The sequence below is a fragment of the Orycteropus afer genome, unplaced genomic scaffold (assembly GCF_000298275.1).
Source record: "Orycteropus afer afer isolate SDZICR_OR568_19922 unplaced genomic scaffold, OryAfe1.0 scaffold00109, whole genome shotgun sequence".
Classification (NCBI taxonomy): domain Eukaryota; kingdom Metazoa; phylum Chordata; class Mammalia; order Tubulidentata; family Orycteropodidae; genus Orycteropus; species Orycteropus afer.
In genome coordinates, this window is record NW_006921696.1 from 1,021,320 (window position 1) to 1,042,473 (window position 21,154).

Consider the following 21,154-nt stretch of genomic DNA (forward strand, 5'->3'; position numbering starts at 1 on the left):
TTTTGACTATTGTGGCTGTATAGTAGGTTTTGAGATCCGGCAATGTGAGACCTCCTACTTTGTTTTTCTTCTTCAGTAGTGCTTTGCTTATCCGAATGACTGCAAATTTTAATTGCTGATTATAATTGACAAAGCAGTTCCACTTTATCAAGAGAAATGTGATAACTATGATTAAGAAACAGGATGACTTCCCACTATTTTCACTGCATATATTTATAGTTTTTGAAGTTAAAGAATTGAAGGTTCTCACTCAGATGGGAAAATATAACAACCAGATAAAGAAGAACTGTAACTAAAACAAAGCATGGAAGACAATGTAACAGAAGACAAAGTATGAATTTGATCTTTGTGTTTAAGATCCAAAAACACAGAAAGTTTTCTCTTTTTTCCTTACCTTTTCTACAGCAGGTACAAACTGCTTTGGAATATTTGACCCGAAGGTTTCATCTGAAAACACCAACTTAGTGTAGTTCTCTGGGTCCAGAGGCTCCAGTACACCAATCACTTTCCCAAATTGGCCTGCACCACCTGATTGTTTCTTATGTGTAAACTCAAACCTGAAAGTGATTGAGGAAGGGGACAAAATCAACATTATGGAATTATGTAATACAGCATTATGTAATTACCACAACTAAGTAACTCCTACTAATTGAAATGAAAAAATTGCATTGAATCATGTTCATATTTCCCTCTGAATATGATAACATTGCAATAAAATTTTACAGTAAAATTGACTTTTAAAACAATCATCTCTTCTCTGTTCTTATTTGGGGTGAAGGTAGGGAACACCACTCAAATAACCAACAGTTTTCTTAATTCTGCCAGTTTTGAATTTCACAAATAAAAAAACAAAAGTAATTAAAATAGAAAAGGCCAGTTTAAGGTTCTTGTTCTAGTGACCTATATTCCAAAGAACTTACCCACTTCTGGAACCTCTCCCCTTTCCCCAGCACATAGTATCTCTACTTAAATCACTGCAACTAGGGGAGTTAACTGAAAAATAGGAGCTCTGATGATCAAAGTTAACTTACTGAGATGATTCCTCTTTTATTTGACTACTTGGGCACTATAACTAACTGCTCAATACAAGAAAAGAGAATTTCAGGTGGCATCACTAACACCTGAAAATAATTAACATAAATCATTCCTATAAATGTGTTGTCATAGAGTCAATTCTGACTCCTAGTGATCCTACAGGAAAGAGCGGAACTGCCTCACAGGTTTCCTAGGCAGTAATCTTTGTGGGAGAAGATCGCCAGGTCATTTCTCCCATGAAGTGGCTGCTGGGTTCCAACCACCCAGTTTGATTAGCTGCCACGAGACCCACTGTTTGCCCGTTTTTAAAAATCCTGCTTTTGTTAGAAGCTACTTCAATGTAATGCTTTGTGTAAATTCACTTTTTAAGTATGTTTTAATCCTACAGGTAAAATCTTCAGTGATTCTAGTTGGAAGTATGGTGTTATACCAAAACCTTATCTTTCTTAACTCAGTGAAAGAAAACAGTACATTTCTTATTTCTCACGATCTCTCATACGCTGACTTGGGCAGAATGGCCCAGCCCCACAGAAAGCTCAAGATGAGCAAGCCTGCTCTTGGACTATCATGGAATCACTACCTGAACCACCTTTGCACCAAGCTGGACACTAGGGGCTGTGTACAAGGAAGTCACGCTTCCGTCTTGAACTGAAGCAACTAGACTCTTTCCATGGAAAGGAAACTGGAGGCCCCAAAGGAAACGCCTAAAAGTCAAAGGTCAGAAAGCCCTCCCGCACTGCTTTAAAGGTTAACAAAAGGATAAGTTTCCGGTCTGCCTACTCCAACTCCCTCTTCACTCTTCTGCCGCCTCCCCGCCAGGAAGGCAGCCCAGTCTCTCCTCCAGCAAGAGCGCACCAGAACCCACCGCTTAAAGCAAAAGGTGGCAGGGCGGGGCTCTGCGCGGGGACGCGAGCCCAACCAGCAGCTTCCTGAATCCGAAGGCGGGAAGGAGGAAGAGGGAGGGCGCTCGCGATCCCGTCCACGCCCTGCCCAAGCCTGGCGTGCAGACTTTTCCGCCTGGACAACCCGACAGGCAGCAAGCTGGACGGGCGGAGCCCAGGCCCGTTCCCGTTAAGCTCCAGCAGCCCCGCGGTCTCCCAATCACCGCTCACCGCTAATGGAAATCCCACCGACCCACTTCCCAGCCTCCAGGGCGGCCTCGGTAGCAGAGAACTGCATCAACTACCAGCAAGGGACTCCCCACAAGGTGTTTATGGTGCAGACAATCAAACAAGCCAGCATGGAGGTGAGTCCAGCCGAGGGGAGGGCGGGCACCGGTTCTGGGTGAGTAGCGTTCCCTCCACTCGCCAAGTCTCACCTCGCTCCGCTTCTCACCCCCTAACCCCCACCCCTGCTCGGCCTCTCCTCTGAGACTTGCCGCTGACTTCTAGTCTAGTTGTTGTTATGTGCGGTGGAGTCCGACCCAACTCAGCGACCCCTCCTTGGGTTTCCGAGGCGGTATCACTACGGAAATAGATTGCCCAACCTTCCTTCCGAGGAGTGGCTGGTAGGTTTGAACCGCCAGCCTTCTGGTTAGCAGTCAAGTGCCTTAGGCATTACGCTACCACATTCCAATCTCAGGTGACAGCCTAGGGCTGTTTCTTTTCAGGGTAACGCAGACAGCTGGTCAGCAGTTCCAATCCCACCACCTGCTTTGTAGGAGTACGATGTGGCAGTCTGCCTCTGTAAAAGATTACAGCCTTGGAAACCCTGTGGGGCAGTTCTGCTCTGTCCTATAGGGTCGCTACGACTTGGAATCAACTAGAAGACGATGAGTTGGGTTTGTTTTGGTGTTACAAAGAAATGGGAAAATGCTCTGGAAGAATAGAGGTATCTTCCTTTCTCCAAGTGAAGTCCTTCAGAACCATTCAAAAGAATCTTAAAACTCCTACTGCATTTCTCATCTACTACTCCAGTTGGGACCACCAAAAGCTATCTCCACAGCCTAAATTTTAAGACTGATCCTTGACCAAAAAAAAAAAGGGGGCGGGGGGGCAATGAACTGCAAGAGAAACTGACCAAAGAGAATAAAAACACTGCCAAATGAAGCTTCCCTTTCATCAGATCCAAACTGCCTGCCTTAAATGATTTTGTTCCTCTGCCTAAAGGGTTAAATTAAATGTTTAATGCCTCAGCAATCACTAAATAGGTTTGTTCCCATTATACTAAAAATCTGATGGATTTGAGATTGTCCCTTACTTATCTGACATAATTTTAACTTTGAGCAGGCTTTAAGAGCTGAAAAAGAATGGGTGTTATTTTGCAACTGCACCAGATAATAGAACATAATTAGGTACAAACTCTTAAAATTATAAAATTCAAAGTATCATTTTGCAGGTCAGCTAATATATTAGTAAAACCAACACTTACTATTCATTAAGCTTCCAACCACTTTGCAGCTAAGCTAACAATGGAATTTACCTTCATTGAACATTATTTCAAGGATACATCGAGCTTCATGGACGAAATCTATTCAAACATGTCATATTTTTCATTGTCATTAGAATTAAAAGTTGTCCCAATTTCTTATGTAGAACTACAGATCCAAATCAGATGTTAAAATCTCACTTTCAGTCAAAGTGAGTTGTGCCTACTTTATTTGTATGCTTCTATCCCACCTTTTTATTTTCATCCCAAATAAACCTGATAGAGGAGCTGCACTTGCTTAATCAGGTATTACATACATGGTGATATGCATTTTTCAATGTCTAAGGCTTCAATCTTTTACCCACACCAGCGAGCCCCCCAACCAAATGATAATGGATTCTTCTAACAGTACAAAAAACTGAGTTAGTGTTATAAATTTTTCTTCTCTCTACCACATGTTCTTAATTTTAGGATATTCCAGGAAGAGGACATAAATATCGCCTTAAATTTTCTGTGGAAGAAATTATCCAGAAAGTAAGTGAAACATCCTTTATTATTAAATAAAATCTGATTCCAAATATTCCAGATTATTTTAGCTGATCAAATCATAGGATTAGTTTTGCCTTTTAAAACAAACAAACAAAAATAGTTGATGTGAAATCCTTGTCTCTAATAAAATACTATCTCCATGGTAAAGCATACAAGGGTCAGTTTTCACTACTTGTGTTTTCCAATATCCATGAAGTATTTATGTTGTACTGTTTAGAAAATAGATTCTATATACTTCAATTTCCTTTTTAAAAATTACATCTGTCTCTCTCCCAACCCAACAGCATCTTCCCCCAGAATCAAAGCCTCTTTTCAAATTTAGTCTCTGACACGGACCGAATACCTAGTAAGCAAGTATACACAAGCTTACTTATGTTTAGTTACTAATCTGTAGTGAACAGTTTCACATGTCTTTCACGATATTTTAGTGTGGTGATCAGTTTCTGCAGTGGCAATAGTTTTCACATCAAACTACAATCACCTTGTGGAGTCTGAGTGAGCAGGAAACCAGCTTTCTAAAACTAACCATGTGTCAAGTCAGACAGAGTGAGGATCTTTGTTATCTGGATGCTGGGTCCTGTTGAACTGTGACAGTCAGCTTTACCTCATTTTTGTTTTTAGCCTCTCCCCCTATGTTCTCTGGAACTGTGGCCAAATTCTTCTCTCCTTTCAACCATAGGCAGGCCCAATGAAAGGGGCTCAGGAGAGTCCAGGCTGCAGGGCTTGACACTAATTTAAACACCTGCTTTTTATAAAATACTCTTCGCTCTGCCTCAGGCAGTCACCATGGAGTCACTCCTTGAATCCTATGAAAGCCCAAGAGAATATGTTTCAACAGAGTAAGTGATTCCTTAACAGCCAGGCTCAGCACTGAGAGGGTTTAAACTGAAGGTCAAGAACCAAGTTTTCTCTCCTTTCTCACCTTAATCCTCTTCCACCCTCACTTCCGTCTCACCTTCCTCCACGCATACTCAACTCACTCCTTAAAGACAGTTACCATAGTCTCCTGTTACAGATTAAATGATGTTTCCCCCAAAATATATGTTGGAATCCTAACCCCTATGCCTGTGGATGTAATCAAATCTAATGTAATTACCATCCAATAAGCAATTTACCGTAATGTTATGTAATCAATTAGTGTAGGGTAGATCCTAAACCTAATTGCTTCTGAGTTATATACAGAACAGCATAGACACAGAGAAGTAAGTACATACTGGGGAAGACAGGTGCCATTTGAGAATTGCCAAGGAATCAAGAAATGCCCAGAACTACCAACAAGGAAGGAATCCACCCAACCATGACCCTTATTTGGACTTTTAGCCTCTAGAACTGAGAAAATAAATTTCTGCTTTCTAAAGCCAAACCAAAAATAAAAAAGAGACTGCATGCTCATAGGGTAGTCTGAACTTATGCCACATATAAATAAGTGAAGCAATTTACTCTTCAACCATGAAATCATGATCACTTTCATATATGTCTGTCTTTCTCATTCTGTATTTGAAGAAAGTATGTGCTTTCAGATATTCATGAGCAGTAGAACAGCCAACTGGTACCACTGTACAGACAAGGGTCGTTCAGTACTAAGGCTGGAAACATGTTTAAATTACGCACCTGTCAAATTATTAATAAGACAAATTTAAGATGAAGGAACTGCCTTAACTATCTTGAAATTTAAAAACTTGTACCCTAACTATCTTGAAATTTAAAAAACTTGAAGTTTTGAGCATAATTCAGAAGACATAGAGGCTAACATAAGGAGATTCATTAAAAACCATAACTCAATGCTACAGTCTTCTAATTTTACATCTAGATACAGATTGTTGTATCTGGGTTTGAGAAAATTTCTGTATTTTGGGAAACTGTGTAAAAGTAATGGAAAAAGGTAAAAAGTAAGTAGCATTTGGAGCAGGTCTATATAAACAGACGACAGTCTGATCTTGCAAATGGACATCCCATTAATACTGAAATATATTAAAGTTATATAAGATGAATTTACAAGGTTGTGACACTTAGATGTTAGAAGTTTCTTGTTCAGGCTACTTAAATGATCTCTAGAAATTTACTAGCTCAGTTCCAATTAGACCCCTCTGGGAAAAATCAGAGCTGAAGCAACACATCAGGTGTCAATGCTTTAAATCTTGTATTTCCAAGAACAATAATCTAGATGTAAGGATCTTTTGTAAAAATGTCTCAAACAGCAAGTTACAGTGAACTGCACGGCTGAAGTTCTTTACCCTCCAGTGGGACAAGATACTGCACCAGAAGTCAACTTCACATTTGAAGGAGAAATTGGCAAGAACCCAGATAAAGAAGATAATACATTTTATCAGAGACTTAAGTCTATGAAGGAACCACTTGAAGCACAAAATATTCCAGGTATGTAAATATAACATGGAAAAAAAATTATTTTTCTTTTCAACTTTAAGATATTGATTTTCTATGCTCAAAATTGTTAGATATTAACACTGTGTTAGAAATATATTGGCTTTCACAAAAATACTCATTAACTAGCTAATCCAACAACAACAAAAAAGAGGCTCTGGAGAGATCCGTGCCTTAAGGTTTTGTTTTGTTTTTTCCTACACACATCTGAAAGAAGCTAAGATGTGACTTAAAATTTAGATTTTTTTAAGGTTAATAAGGAATATATACAATTATATTTAATTATTTGACATGAATATAAATGTTTCTCCTACCAGACAGTTTTGGAAATGTATCTCAAGAAATGAAGCCAGTTCGACATTTAGCGTGGGTTGCCTGTGGTTATATAATATGGCAGAATTCTACTGAAAATACATGGTATAAAATGGTAAAAATTCAAAGTGTCAAGCAAGTGGTAAGTACGTTTTATCAAATATACCACTGATAGGGTTAATATTTATTTAAACTATTGTAATGATATGGTGTCCCTTTAGTCTTGTATTTAAAATAGTGAGCCTGATGTTTTAAAGGAGAGGTCAGTTACAATCAGGCTAGAGAAGATGAACGATTGTGGGAAGAGTGCAAAGCAGCAGCAGCTGGTCCAGAAAATCACTTTGTTTGGCTGAGATGCAAGGAAAGGCCTGATTTGCCTGAAACTTACCTTCCTAGTAACTGGACTGGGCTGATTTTCTCTGTGTACACAATGACCAGGTAGCAGATCAGCAGCTAGGCAAATCCAAGGATTTCGCTAAAACACTTTTGACTAATAAGTAGTATAGAGAGCACTTTCAAGTGGCACAATAATACGAGTTCTAACTTTTCATATTAAGCAAATCAGATTTGATTCTGATGCTTTATTCAAACCCTCTCTTAAAGGAAAAAGATTTGGAGGGTTTCATTAGGAGTTGAGGTACTGCTAATGATTCTTCTCATCTTTGATCAGCTATACAGAGGTAAAGAGGGCCACTTTTTACAGCACTCACGAGTGAAACTGGCTATTAGGTATTAATTTAGATTCTGTTTCTTCTTGGGTTTTTGTATCCTTTTTGCCATTGCTTGCAATTACAACAGAGTGAAGTCTTAAATTATAAATAATCTGGCATCAGTTTTTGTGCTCAGCTTAATACAGATAATTTCCTTTGCAATCTAGTTTTCTGTTGAAATTACTACAGTCATGCAATAGTGACTGCTTTTACTCCTTACTGAAATGGTGGTCCCTTAGTGACTGGCATTTCCCCCTGCCAGCAATCAGATGAAGGAAAACAGCAGCATCTCGATTTTCCTGAAGTTTGCTGTAATGTCTTTAAAATAGTTCCACTCTCATTCCTTAGCTTGCTGTGCATCATTTTCTTTTTGTAACTTATTTAATCATAACTTGCAACCTTATACCTTACTTGTTCTTAGCTTTGCATTTTCTCAAAGCTGGTATGATGACTATTAAGAACTGCTTCTTCCTATATCTTAGAAATAAGAAGAAAATCTTTGATTTTTGCTTTTTTAAGAGGTTAGGAAAAATAAAAAGGATTTTTGACTTAGAATCTGATACAAATCAAGAAAAATGGAGTGCAATGAAATCACACTTTTAGTCAGCTCTGTAACAGAAAAGGACTTTCTGGTTGACTTGTTTCAGCTTGTTGGCAACAAACCACAAGGCAGCCAGAGCACCTTTTCTCTACAGGCTTTTGCAACCACTGTTAGACACAGGCAACTGGAGGCAAGATGTCCAATTACATTGCTCAGAGTGATAGCAAATACCTACCACAAATATTATGACATTTTGAGAAACAGTCTCTTTTTCCCTAATACATTTCCATAGACCATGGCTACCACATTCATATAGGTGTACTTGGGACCTCTGGTGGCATAGTGCCTAAGGTGCATCTGATGGCTAACCAGAAGGCTGGCAGTTCAAACCCACCAGCCACTCCTCAGAAGGAAGGTTGGGCAATCTACTTCTGTAGTGATACTGCCTCAGAAACCCAAGGAGGGGTCCCGATGAATCAGATCCAACTCCACAGCAGTGGGTTTGGGTTTTTTTGGTGTTTATAGGTGTAATGAGACTGCAACTAAAGGAGTAATTGATCTAAGTTACAGAGACCATGAAACCATAATCATGATTTTCAACCTTTATTTTTTTAGCAAAATATCCATTAAGTGCTAGTAGTTTTATAAAAGAAAACTTCTGTAACCCTTCACTAAATTTTGGTCTTAAAGCATTAATGAAAATCTCAACAGGATTTAACTGGCCTCCACTGGCCTGTCAGTACGGGGGGTGGGGGGAATCAGTTTCTGGCCATGTATGTGACATGTCTTTGCCTATTAAGATCCCACACGGAAGAAACCTTACTGATTTTTCTATTATCTGAAAGGACATTTTTTGTTGGTATATTAAAAGACTGCTTCTCCTTATAAGGAGAGAAAAGTACACGTTAAAATAGTACTTTCTTTGACTCTGTGGCCACATTTACAATCACACTAAAGGAGCCACAGAAGCTTTTGCTGCCCCTTGGAGTCTAGGGATTGTTTCAATACATTGATCACAAACCCTAAAAAAAGCCTTGTGTAAGCACAGCAAAGTTCTGATAATCAGGGTTTGAAATTATGCAGCTATGTCTTCCTGTATATCTAATGGTATAAGTACTTTTTATTTCCATTATAACTACATTTACTACCTTTTACGATAAAGAGTCCCCAGGTTTCAAACGCCAGATTTGAGACAACTGGTAATAGCCCTTTAATGTTATGTAAATTTGCCCTCACTTTGAAATGACTCCCAATATATTCTTCATCACAGTTACCTGCACTTGCACAGTCAGCTTTCTTTTATATCATGGAAAAGGCTTCAAGCCTTTTCTTGTACTAAGTAAGGTTAAATCAGAACTGTATGCACCTGCTCCAACTTACCCACACATTCTTAAAGACATAGTTCAGAACGGATCTCTCGTTTCCCTGGGACTGCCTGTATTTTCCGTTTTCTAAAGAGAATTTCTATTATACAATTTGTTTCCTATAAACTTATTTCAGTAGTTTATCCCTTTGACGGTACTCTTCTGAGCAAGGGGAACACTAAGAATTCTTAAATAACAAACTACACTGTAATGTTCCTAAGTAGCTACTCCAACAACTTGGATTCAGAAAACACAATTTTTAAAGTAGCAAATGAAAAAGCATGATTTTAAAATGTAATTTGAAAGACTATTTATTTAGTATAGGAGAGCAGTTTATCTCTCAGGCCAAATTTACAAATAAAGTACAACATTCGATTTTTACTTTTACCTAAATCGAAGTATTATAATCATCTACTAATGAAAGCTGATTTTAAAAATTAAAATGTCATTTTTTCCAATGATATTAAGTTTCAAACACCAGGTTTTTATTTTTGTCATAGCAAAGAAATGATGACTTTATTGAATTAGACTACACCATTCTACTTCATGACATTGCATCTCAGGTAAAGTATCTCTTATCTTTTTATTTGATGCCACTCTGAAAACTGACATAAGTTTTATAGCCACCATATGCTTTATTAATTTGGATTTTAAATGAAAATTCCTGTAAATACAGATAGGTGGTAGGCTGGTGTTTATATTTGTAGCAATTTAACTTGTTTTGTGCTACTCTTTATGAGAACAGTTTGTCTCTAACAAAATATAAACCCAGTTGTATATTTGTAAATATTTGCTGAATTTTATCATGGCATTAGTTTTCTTTACTTGCAGGAGATCATTCCTTGGCAAATGCAGGTTCTCTGGCATCCACAATATGGTACTAAAGTAAAACATAATAGCCGTCTGCCAAAGGAAGCACAACTGGAATAAACCAAGACCTAACGCTGGGATGAAGTATAAACATGCTTATTAATGGTGTCTATGCCAGTCTTCACTTATATCCAGTTTAAGGAGCCAACTCAATTCAAAAGTATCATTTTACATAAATGTTTTGATTACAATATAGAACTGTATAGATTCCATAATAAAAAGTGTCACAGTGTAAAGACATCTTAGTAACAGTATAGTCTTACCTATGTTCCATAATAAAGAGCTTCAATTCTAGACAAATAACTGTATTTAGTTATATTGTATACTTACGGGACAGGAGCAGTAATGGTCTCTCTAAAGGCAACTTTTGGCTTTCCAGTGATACAAGGGCAGCCATATTCTCTCTCCAGCCTCTAAAAAAGTGGGGGAGAGGAGGGAAATAGAGGAAGATAAGACAATTTTCTCCATAAAGATAATCCATTTCATTCCCTTACTAAGGCAGAATTTGCTAAGTCTCATATATACTAATACTGAACAGACATTTAACCCAGACTTAACCAATCCTTTCTTCACAAACAGTATAATTTAATGCTATAAATATTTTTTTGATATATTTAAATTTTAAGAAACAAAGCAAAATTCTAAGCATCTTAAATACATTTAAGGTACATTCACTCAAATATAATGGATAAACATAAATCTTAAATCATTTAAACATCTTACAAGGATTAAATACATGATAAACAATACAAATTATATTAACAGATTTTTATATAAACGGTTTCTAATTGAGACTGATTAATTTACACTTACCTCCAATTAATCTGTCCACTAAAACTTAACCATTGTTCCATTATTATTGTATATCCACTGTATATTCACTGGAATAATATGTGAATCTAATGTCAGAGCTTTGCTATGATGTCAACTTCAAGGATAAGATCATAACAGTATTACACCTTTTGTTTTTATTCATAGTCATACATAAGACCTTTCCTAGGAACAAAGAGGCCCCACCCACACTCTATCTATATTATAATGATTTTCAGGTATTAAGTTGAGAGAGGGCAACAGGCAAGAAGTGACCTGAAGAGTGGGAGCTGGTGGGCATACTTTCTAAGCAGATTTCTCTTTGTACATTGTCTCCCTAAGGCTGAGACCCAGTTAACCCTGACCTGGAGATGGATAAGCAGTCTAGCTGCAAATCCTCGGAACCTTGATTCTAGAGCTCCTCAATATTTTACAAATAAAAAGAGGTTTAGAGATCAAGAATTACAAATTTATAACACGTGGTAGAGAAGGCTGTATGCCATATACAAACAAGACTGAGGCAGGAAGAACCATCATTAGTTTGTAGTTATAACATTAAGAATTATTGACTTTTAACTAACATAGACACTAATAAATAGAATTCAATTTCACATTCTTGTTAGTCATTACCTGAGCATAGATCTCCAAGTGTAATTCCCCCATTCCAGATACAATTGTCTCTTTGCTCTCAGTGTCAAAGTGGACCCTAAATGTGGGATCTTCTCTTGTAAACCTGGCAATACCTTTTGAAAATTTTTCTAGATCATTCTTTAAAAAAAAGGAAAAAATAATCAACATTTTATTAAACATGGTAATTAATAAAATTTTTGAAAGAACTTCACTGAACTAAATTCAAACGCACCAGCAGTTAAAAAAATAAAAATAATCAACATCCAGTTCCTTGAAGACTACACCTTTTTGTTTCCTATGTGACCCAGGACACCACACACCCAAGAGAACAGGAAATATTCAGCTAATAAAATCTGTTTCCACACCAAGACAGACTTATAATAAGAGTCCAAGACTTAGCTCAATGCCCTTTTCTAGTGCAATGACAAACTGCCATTTGTGGTTGAAAATAAAGTAGAAGGTTGAATAGGCATTTTAGAAATCCTATACATAATCAAAGGAATTGACACATTCACCAGGACTGTGTAGATTCAAGCAGAAGAGTTAAGACCAACACTGAGGCAAATGCCACACTGAGACTGTCTTTGCAGTCTCCTTGGAGTCTCCAAATCTCCTTGGATATAACATGATGCATCCTTATTCTACTTAAATGCAATTTCATATGCATGAGGCAGCATAATGGATCTCCAAAGCAGATTAACGTTATGGATTGAACTGCATCCCCCCCGAAAAGATATGCAAAAGTCCTAAATCTGGATACTTGTGAATGGGACCTCATTTGGAAACAGAGTCTTTACAGAAATCAGTTAACATGAGGTCATACTGGAATTGAGTAAGCCTTAATCCAATATGACTGGTATCCTTATAGAAACAGAGACACACAGATAGAGGAAAGAGAGCCATTTTAAGACAGAGGCAGGGATTATAGTGATGCTACCACAAACTAAGGAATGCCTAGCAGAGGCTGGGAGAGACAAGGAAGGATCTTACCCTAGAGTATTCAGAAAGAACATGACGCTGCTGATACCCTTAATTTGGACTACTAGCCTCCTGAACTGTGGGACAATACATTTCGGTTGTTTTAAGCCATATAGTTTGTGGTGATTTATTATGACAGCCTTAGGAAACTAATACCAGACACACTTAAAAGTTTTTGATGTATAAACAACCCCAAGACACCAAAAAACCTTTTGGTTATTGAGGCACTGATGCATTTGATTTCCCTCTATATTGTGAAATACCAACAGTTAAATGTATTACACAAACTCTAGATTTAGGAATGAAAAAGCATAGTAACTTTAGCTTCAAATCCTGCATATTTCTAAGAGGAAAAAGCAAGCAATTTAGGAAAACGCTTGAACAATCACACTATGGCATCTTACTAAAGTAAGATGTGAGGTTCACCCTTCCTCCAATCTGAGAAGATGGAGTGATTTAATATTTCTTGCCACCTCAACAATTTTATTCTATGCAAACAAAAGGTCTAGAAAATCTTGAGATTCCTCAAAATTGATTAGGCAGTTGTTAATAATGTATTTGTAAATGATAGTTCCCAGATGACAAGTAGTTGGTCATAAAATGTTTACTCAGAATTTCAATATACTACATTAACATAGTTATGAATGTCAATGCACCTTAATAACTAAACAATCATGGTTCAGTATCAGGGTTAATTCAAACAGCAAGTAACATGAATAAAGAACCTATTCAAGAACATTTTGGCTTTGTAAAAGGCTAATGATATCATACCCAATTACAAAATAATTCTCTTTATATATTAGTGTGTGTGTGTGTATATATATATATATATATATATATATATATTTCCATTTTATAATCAAACATTTACTTCATAATTACCATAAAATCTGGAGAGGCAATTAGTCTATGCAACATTCTAATGTACTCTACACTGGGGTTTTACTATAACTTAGGATAAATATCTTCTCTCTTTTTTTCTGTCCCTTTATGATCTGAATCCAGAAGTTATACTTACCACTCTAATAAGAGGTAAAAATACAGTCTGTTGAATATTTTAAGGCCATGAATTCCTTCAAATATGCTGAGGAGTTACTACTAGAAACCGACTGGTAAATTTAAAAACATGATCTCAATACCGACAGAGGAAATAGAGACCATAAGATTGCTGATTATCACAAAGTACCATGTGCACTGTGAGACAGATGACAAAAAGCTCAGGTGTTTGTGATATACTGAGCTACAAATTAAAACAAACAACAACACATTGCTGTCAAGTCAGATCTGACTCACAGCAACCCCTCCTTGGGTTTCTGAGGCGGTATCACTGTGGAAGTAGATTGCCCAACCTTCCTTCCAAGGAGTGGCTGGTGGGTTTGAACCACCAACCTTCTTGTTAGCAGTCAAATGCCTTAGGCACTATGCCACCAGAGCTCCCAAGCTATAAATTAAACTCCTACCTTATTAGAAGGCTTCATTGCTATTGAAATGACAGGATCAGGAACATGAATTGACTCCTAAAATATTTTTTTTAAAGAAAACAGAAAAATTCAGTATGAATGGGGCAGGGATGGATTAAATTTGATATGCTACTTTAAACAGAACAAAGGACAAACACAAGCCAACATATCCTAGTCTGTTTTATATTAAATACACAGGTGTCCACTTATGATCTCCTCTATTTTTTTAACCTTTTAAGGCCCTTAAATTTACTGATATTGTCAGTTTAACATAATTACATATGCTGAGATAGGCATTTCTTTCTTTTTTTTTTTTTTTAATTGTGATTTGGGTGAAGATTTACAGAGCAAATTCACTTTCCATACAGCAGTTCACATATACTTTGTCTCATGACATTGACCACAGTTTACCACAATGCAACAGCTCCCCTCCCACTTCCTCCCCATAGTTACTTCTTCCCAGTGTCCATCCCTCCATACACTCCTGCCCCCTGAGCTGTCTCCTTGTGCATAAGCAGCCCTTCTTTCTCCCATGATTGTTCTCTCCAAGGAGTGTATCTACTTGAGGTAAATGTTCAACTCATATGCCTGCCTGTCTTTTGTTTGGCTGGAAATCACAGGTGTGGGTTCAATTGCAGACCTGAAGGGCAGCTAGGGGCCATAGTGTCAGTGGTTCCACCAAGCTCTGAGATAGGCATTTCTTATTGGCTAATGGTTACAACTGCTGCAACAATCATCTGACAAGTTACTTTCTTTGATCAAATATACTAAGATCACTGACAAGAGAAACACAGAAAGGGCACTAGAGTCTTTATACATATGAGACCTCATTTAATCATCACAACACTGAGAGGCAAGCAGTATTATCCCCATTTTACAAATAAACTCATTGAAGATGTGGAAAGAAGATACAATAATTTGACCAAGGGCTAGCAGTCAATGTAGGGCAGAGGTGACCAGACTATGCTTCAAAGCCTGAGCACTTCCCACAACCTTCAGTCCCTTCATATTGCTAATGCCAAATATTTAGAGAAAACCTTATGAAGAATACTTATAAAAATATTTTCCTTACCAAGATTCCAAACATAAATTATATAGATTTCTTTATGGGTTTTTTTGGTACTGTCTTAAATTAACATGGAAAATAGATATTAGAGACTTTCATGCAAAAAAGGCTAATTACAAAATTATGATTTCATCATCTGATGTAGAAACTATTACAGTATTCATCTGTTAGGGCTCGACTAGCTCTTACGTAGAAGCCCCATTACAAATCCCTCCACTGCTCAAATTACCTCTCCCCCTATGTACTTATGCCCTCTTTTCTGAATGCATGAGAAGGGCCACCTTCAGGCACAAATGATCATTCCATAGGAGTTTATTCTGTTATGGAGGGAAGTGAATGAGAGGATTCAAAGGCAGGAACTTCTTAAGTATGCTCTTCCCCTTGGGATCCTTCAATGATCAAAAGGGGCTTTTGATTTCCAGAGGGGCAACCTACTTCCAAAAGATCACAGTTATTGACAATCTTCTGGAGCACAGGACTCTGAAACACATGCAGTCCATGAGTCAGAAGCTACTAGACAGCAACGTGTTTGGTTTTTTTCCCCCCGAGAGCAGGCTGTGTGCAGTAAGTCAGATTGCCTAGTTGCATCTTGCCTTCTGAAATGTTTAAAAAACCAAACTCACTGCCATCAAGTCTACTGCAACTTAGAAACCCCTTTTGGATTTCCAAGGCAGTCAATCTTTATGGAAGCAGATTGCCCAGTCTTCCTTCTGATGAGTGGCTGGTGGGTTTGAACTGCCAGTCTTCTGGTTAGCAGTCAGATTCCTTAGGCACTACACCACCAAAGCTAGGTTTTGTTATCCTCAGGTCAAGGCTAAATGTTACAGTCTGATCTTACAGTTCTCTACGGAGCCAAGCCAAAGGAAGGATGCACTCTCTGACTACTGAGTTAAGAGGGAAGCACTCCTTCGGGACAAGCCTGAAGATGGTGGCAGCAGACAGAGAGGCACCACAGTGGGGAGGCAGATTTCGGGGTGGAGGAATCAGGGACACATGGCCCACTGTATCTCATGAAGATTTTCCCTCCACACTAAACCTTGGAAGACTGTGGAATGATTTTACTAGGAAAAATCAGGTAAGTTATCTGACTTAGAACATTTAGCTAACTGACATTGAAAGAGACATGACTGATCTGTACTGATGTCTGTTTCACTCAATAAAAGCTGTGTGGTGGTTTTCCTAAAGTACCAAATGCAGTACATAAAAACAAACTTTTGAAATTCAAATGATAAACAGCTTTGAAATGAAATGACTTACCATAGAAAGGTCACTATTATCTTTGTTTGTGAATGTGTCCCCACTAGCACAATCAATGCCAAACAATGCACAGATGTCTCCGGCATAGACTTCCTCCACATCCTGAGTAAATAACACAAAAAAGAAATTCGTAAGTGATACCAATCAAGACATGGTAACTAAATCACATAATAAACATATTTTAAACAAACAAATATGACAAGATCTCCCACAGTGAATTCTACAAAGAATGAATTAGATAGAATCAATACAACACCAACAATCAGCTGCACCAAGACATATCTTAAATAAGGTCCTTGTTTAAACCACACCTCACTAGACACGATTTCACTTCAAATGAGAAACTCAGAGGACCTGTAGTATTAACAAGAGTCTCACAGTTCTAAAATTATTTCTATAGATTAAAAAGCATACACTATTTATGCTGCTACAGTCAAGAGAATGGTATGTGCATGACTGAGAAATCTAAGGAAAAACTGCAAAGGAAGTTTTGAAAACAAAGGCAGGAGAATGGAGCCTACTGTACTTAAAATAATCTTAATTTTCCACAGATGCAAGCAGTCAAGAAAACACAGGAAATCTAAGAACAAAGCATTGGTGCCTCTAAGCTTCCTAGATTTTTGTCCTTCTGTATTTAAAGTTCATTCATAACAGCTGTGGCTGTGAGAGGGGGTGTGTCTTTGATAGCTGCACAACTGTACACATCTAGCTTCAGGCCCACAAAACAGCTATGACAATTACTAATCCTTCACCCTGTCTCCTGCTATCTATCTCAGCAACACTGTCCCCAATTTTGAAAATTTTACTATTTATCTTTCAGAAGAGACAAAAGTCATGGCCACCAAAGATTTCTGAATGTCACAGGATTTTGCTTAGACTGATACAGTTCTCTAGGAATCCACCAAATTAGGAAATGCTAGAAGTAGGAGGCAACTGCATGTATCAGTACTCCCAAATAATCCACAGATGGTTAGGGCAGATTCAGGGTGAATTCAAAATTTCAAACCACAGGCCAAAGTTTATCTCCCAGACTAAACTTTGAGAAGTTTAAAATCTTTAAATAGATTCTGATACATATCTTTAAATAGATATAGTCCTCCAGGGGGTTCCACAACAGGAATGAAAGCTCAAGGGTTAAGCAGAGCTTTCAGGCCTGACGTATTTCAGATTCACTAGAATGGAGATTCATCGAACAATGTGTGAAATTATGGGTGAATTTATTACTTTCAGTTACCTTTGATCACAGTACCACTGCCCGAAATACCTACTGCACTATGCCACCAGAGCTCACAAAAAACCTACTGCACTCTATAATGAGAGCTCTTGAGCAAAGTGTTAAATCTTGCGTTCTGAGTTTTAGGGACTGTTCCTTCTCTTTAACCTTGACAATTGAGGAAATCTAGCAAATTCACAACCAGTGGTCTAAAATATATTCTTAACTAATATCTGCTAATTCACCCTACAGTAGATCAGAGCTGCCTAAGTAAGAAAGAAGTAGCTAGAAGAACACTTAAGTTCAACTAGAAGGGATTTGCCAGAGGGGATCAGGATAGCAAGAAGGTAAGGCTACTTACTTACATTAGAGAAATTTTCAATCTCACACAAGGACCCTGTACTTGCCTCCATCACGTCAGCATGCATGCGGACCAGCCGTTGGACCCGTACTTTCTTTCTTGTCCTTGTATTATAGACAGTGTCACCCTTCTTCAACTCTCCCTGATAATTACGAACGTAAGTTACCTGTCCAAATCTACCTGCCTAGAAGTAAAGATTGGGTAAGGGCGGAAAGAGTAAGAAAGAAACACAAGAATCAAAATTAGGAGGAAAACTTCATACTTGTTCCCGAATATCCCTCCCAATTTTAATAATTTACCTCATATATGTGTTTTATTCATAAATTACTTGTAGTATTAGTTTGGAATACAATACCAAAACTAACTGCCATCGAGTCACTTCTAACTCACAGCAACCCTAGAGGACAACAGAACTGCCCCTTAGGGTTCCCAAGGCTGTAAATCTTTATAAAAGGAGAGTGTCCCATCTTTCCGCCATGGAGTGGCTGGTGGGTTCCAACCACAGACCTTTTGGTTAGCAGCCAAATGCTTTAACCACTATGCCACCAGAGCTCTTTAGTTTGGAATACAGGTAAGATAAATCACATGGCTGTTGATCCATCTTTTTGGTATCATAATCCAAGATACTTCTGCTCCCTCTGAAATAAAAGTTCTTAGAAAAAATTTTTACATTTATACAGTAAGAATGTATGTTTTTGCCTTCAAATATTATTTCATAATTCCAATTTAATATAGTAAGACAAACAAAAATTAGCCATAATTATTGGAAAGACAAGAAAAATACCATTTGAAAAATGGCAAGACTGTACTATACATCTAAAACAACTTTTGGTAATCACTCGGGAAACTATTTAAGAGTTCTAAAAATGACCAAATATGAATAATTAAGGATTAAGTCTTCCTAAATACCAACACTAGCCAATTAGATACATATTTTGTAATGATGCCAATTCTTCTCATATTAATTTATAGGTTTACAATAACAGCAATCAAAATCCCAACAGGAATTTTAAACACTTAATGATTTTGAAATTCATTTAGAATAATAAATAGGTAGAAACAAATTACTGAAAAGCTATGGTAATGAAAGAAACTAACCCTAACTGATTAAAACAAACTAAATGCTCCAAAATTTAAAAAGTATAAATGAGCACAAAATAGATTGATCAGTCCAAACAATATATTATAAATACCTAAAACATACAATACACTTGTAAATAAATAATAAAAGAGGTATCTCAAATCAATGGAAAAGTACAGGACTGTTGACAAAACTGATAACTGGACAAGTGATTTTTTTATTTGGCGGTATAAGAAATAAATTTAGATCCTTTTTCACAGGATACACTAAAATAAATTCTAGGTAGATTAATGATTTAAAAAAAAAAGTATACGAGAAACAAAACTCAGTATTTACTAAGTATATAGAAAGAAGAGGATTTCTACAACTAAAAATGAGTAAGTACAAAAACTAATATATACATTTTAAACTGCTGATTGTTTAAAGAAACTTTATTAGAAAAAGCCTATGCAAATAAATAACACATTTTGACAGAAATAAATTAAAAAGCAAAAGAAAAGAGACAACTATGAAAGGAGAAATATGGCAAGAATGCATAGGAAAGGACACAGGGAAAAAGTAACCACAGGAAGGAAGTGGGACCACAGGTATTGTATTATAGGGATTGCAATCAATGTCATGAAACAAAATATGTATGAACTGTTGAAAGGAAAATGAATTTGCTCTGTAAACATTCACCTAAATTACAATTTTAAAAAAAATATGTATAATATATGGAAAATGCTGTGTCTGTAGGAATTAAGGCAAAATGATATTAACTACTTTTCATTCATTAAATCAGTAATTATTTTTAAATGATGATAACCAATGCTGATAAACATTCAGTAAAATAATCTATTAATTCTTAGACTATGAAAGCAATCTGTCAATATAAATCATATCAATAAATGCTAAATCAATAAATCAATAAATGCTAAAACATTACATACCTTTATCTCAACAACCACTATTCTGAGAATTTATCCTAAGAAAAGATTCTTAAATACCTATTTTTCAGTATTATATATAAAATTTTTTACTATATTGTTACTTATAATTTTTAATTAAAAATCCTTTTTACTAATTATAAAAAAATATTTAAAAGGCAAAAAATATAATCCCACCCTAGAAATAACCTCTTAACACCTCCAACTTTTCCATCTTTATTCACACTTAAAATAACATGAACAAAACACCAGCACATTAGCAACAAGCACACCAAGCATCCAAATCTTGGTTTCCAATACCATTCTCCAATAAAAAAAACCAAAGCCAAACCCACTGACATTGAGTAGATTCCAACTTACAGCAATTCTCTAGAGCAGAGTCCAACTGCCACATAGGGTTTCTAAAGCCGTAAATCTTTACAGAAGCAGACTCCCTCATCTTCCTCCGTGACGGGGCTGGTGGGTCTGAAACACTGACCTTTTGGTTAACAGGCAAATGCTTTAAACAACTATGCCACCAAAACACCTTTCCAATAAAAGAACCATAAAAAAAAAAAAAAAAAAAAAAATTGCTGTCCAGTTGATTCCTACTCATACCAACCCTACAGGACAGAGCAGAATTGCCCCTTAGAGTTTCTAACACTATAATCTTTCAGAAGCTGACTGCAACATCTTTCTCCTACAAAGCAGCCGGTGGACTGGTGGATTCAAACTGCCAACCTTTCAGTGAATAGTCTAAAGTTAACCACTATTCCACGAGCGCTACAAAAGGAACCAGGGCTCAAAGAAAAGCCAGATTCTAGGGCTGAGGCAAGGAATATAAAGATGAACCTGGAGCATCTTGTAGTGTCAGAAAGAAACGACGTACTCAAAAAAGCAGAACAGTGGAAATGTATCAAAGGGATTCAGGAGCCAGGTGAAAGAGGACCTAATGGACAAAACTTGCCAATTTGAGCAACAGAATAAATGATAGTAGATTAGAACCCAAAGTGTAAAAATAAATATCCATGAATTTACATGGATATAAACACATAAATGAGGAAGAAAAGTCTCCCATACAGAAGCATTCAAATAATTTATGTAGATATTATTCCCTCAAGGAAATGGAGTATAACTTGCAAGCCTTAAGTGTTGGCTGCACAGTCACTTTGTTCCACAGAACAATATGACAAGGAGGAAAAAGAGTAACTTTATAGTGGAGAAATCAGAGAAACACTACCTTAGCAAAGTAATCTAGGTCAA

The 21,154-nt window shown here is 37.0% G+C and overlaps 2 protein-coding genes across 2 annotated transcripts in view; one reads left to right on the plus strand and one right to left on the minus strand.

The window, feature by feature from the left end:
- Positions 1-21,154, minus strand: part of GFM1 (G elongation factor mitochondrial 1) — a 73,552-nt gene that overhangs the window by 13,152 nt on the left and 39,246 nt on the right. The window contains exons 9-14 of the mRNA XM_042781341.1: positions 17,952-18,089; positions 16,332-16,433; positions 14,009-14,065; positions 11,571-11,708; positions 10,461-10,543; positions 395-557 (exon numbers count right to left, since the gene is read on the minus strand). Coding sequence (XP_042637275.1) covers positions 395-557; positions 10,461-10,543; positions 11,571-11,708; positions 14,009-14,065; positions 16,332-16,433; positions 17,952-18,089 — 681 coding nt within the window. The remainder of the gene's footprint in view (positions 1-394; positions 558-10,460; positions 10,544-11,570; positions 11,709-14,008; positions 14,066-16,331; positions 16,434-17,951; positions 18,090-21,154) is intronic.
- Positions 2,153-10,190, plus strand: LXN (latexin). Its single transcript, XM_007943536.1, has 6 exons — positions 2,153-2,281; positions 3,874-3,936; positions 6,150-6,327; positions 6,651-6,787; positions 9,761-9,823; positions 10,092-10,190. The coding sequence occupies exons 1-6, from the start codon at positions 2,153-2,155 to the stop codon at positions 10,188-10,190; spliced, it is 669 nt and encodes a 222-aa protein (XP_007941727.1).

What these genes read in the sequence shown, in the direction of transcription:
- LXN (XM_007943536.1), top strand. Translation starts at nt 2,153, where the DNA reads ATGGAAATCCCACCGACCCACTTCCCAGCCTCCAGGGCGGCCTCGGTA. An exon ending in TGGAAGAAATTATCCAGAAA is followed by an intron (nt 3,937 to 6,149) that starts GTAAGTGAAACA and finishes TGTCTCAAACAG; the next exon opens with CAAGTTACAGTGAACTGCAC. An exon ending in TTCATGACATTGCATCTCAG is followed by an intron (nt 9,824 to 10,091) that starts GTAAAGTATCTC and finishes CTTTACTTGCAG; the next exon opens with GAGATCATTCCTTGGCAAAT.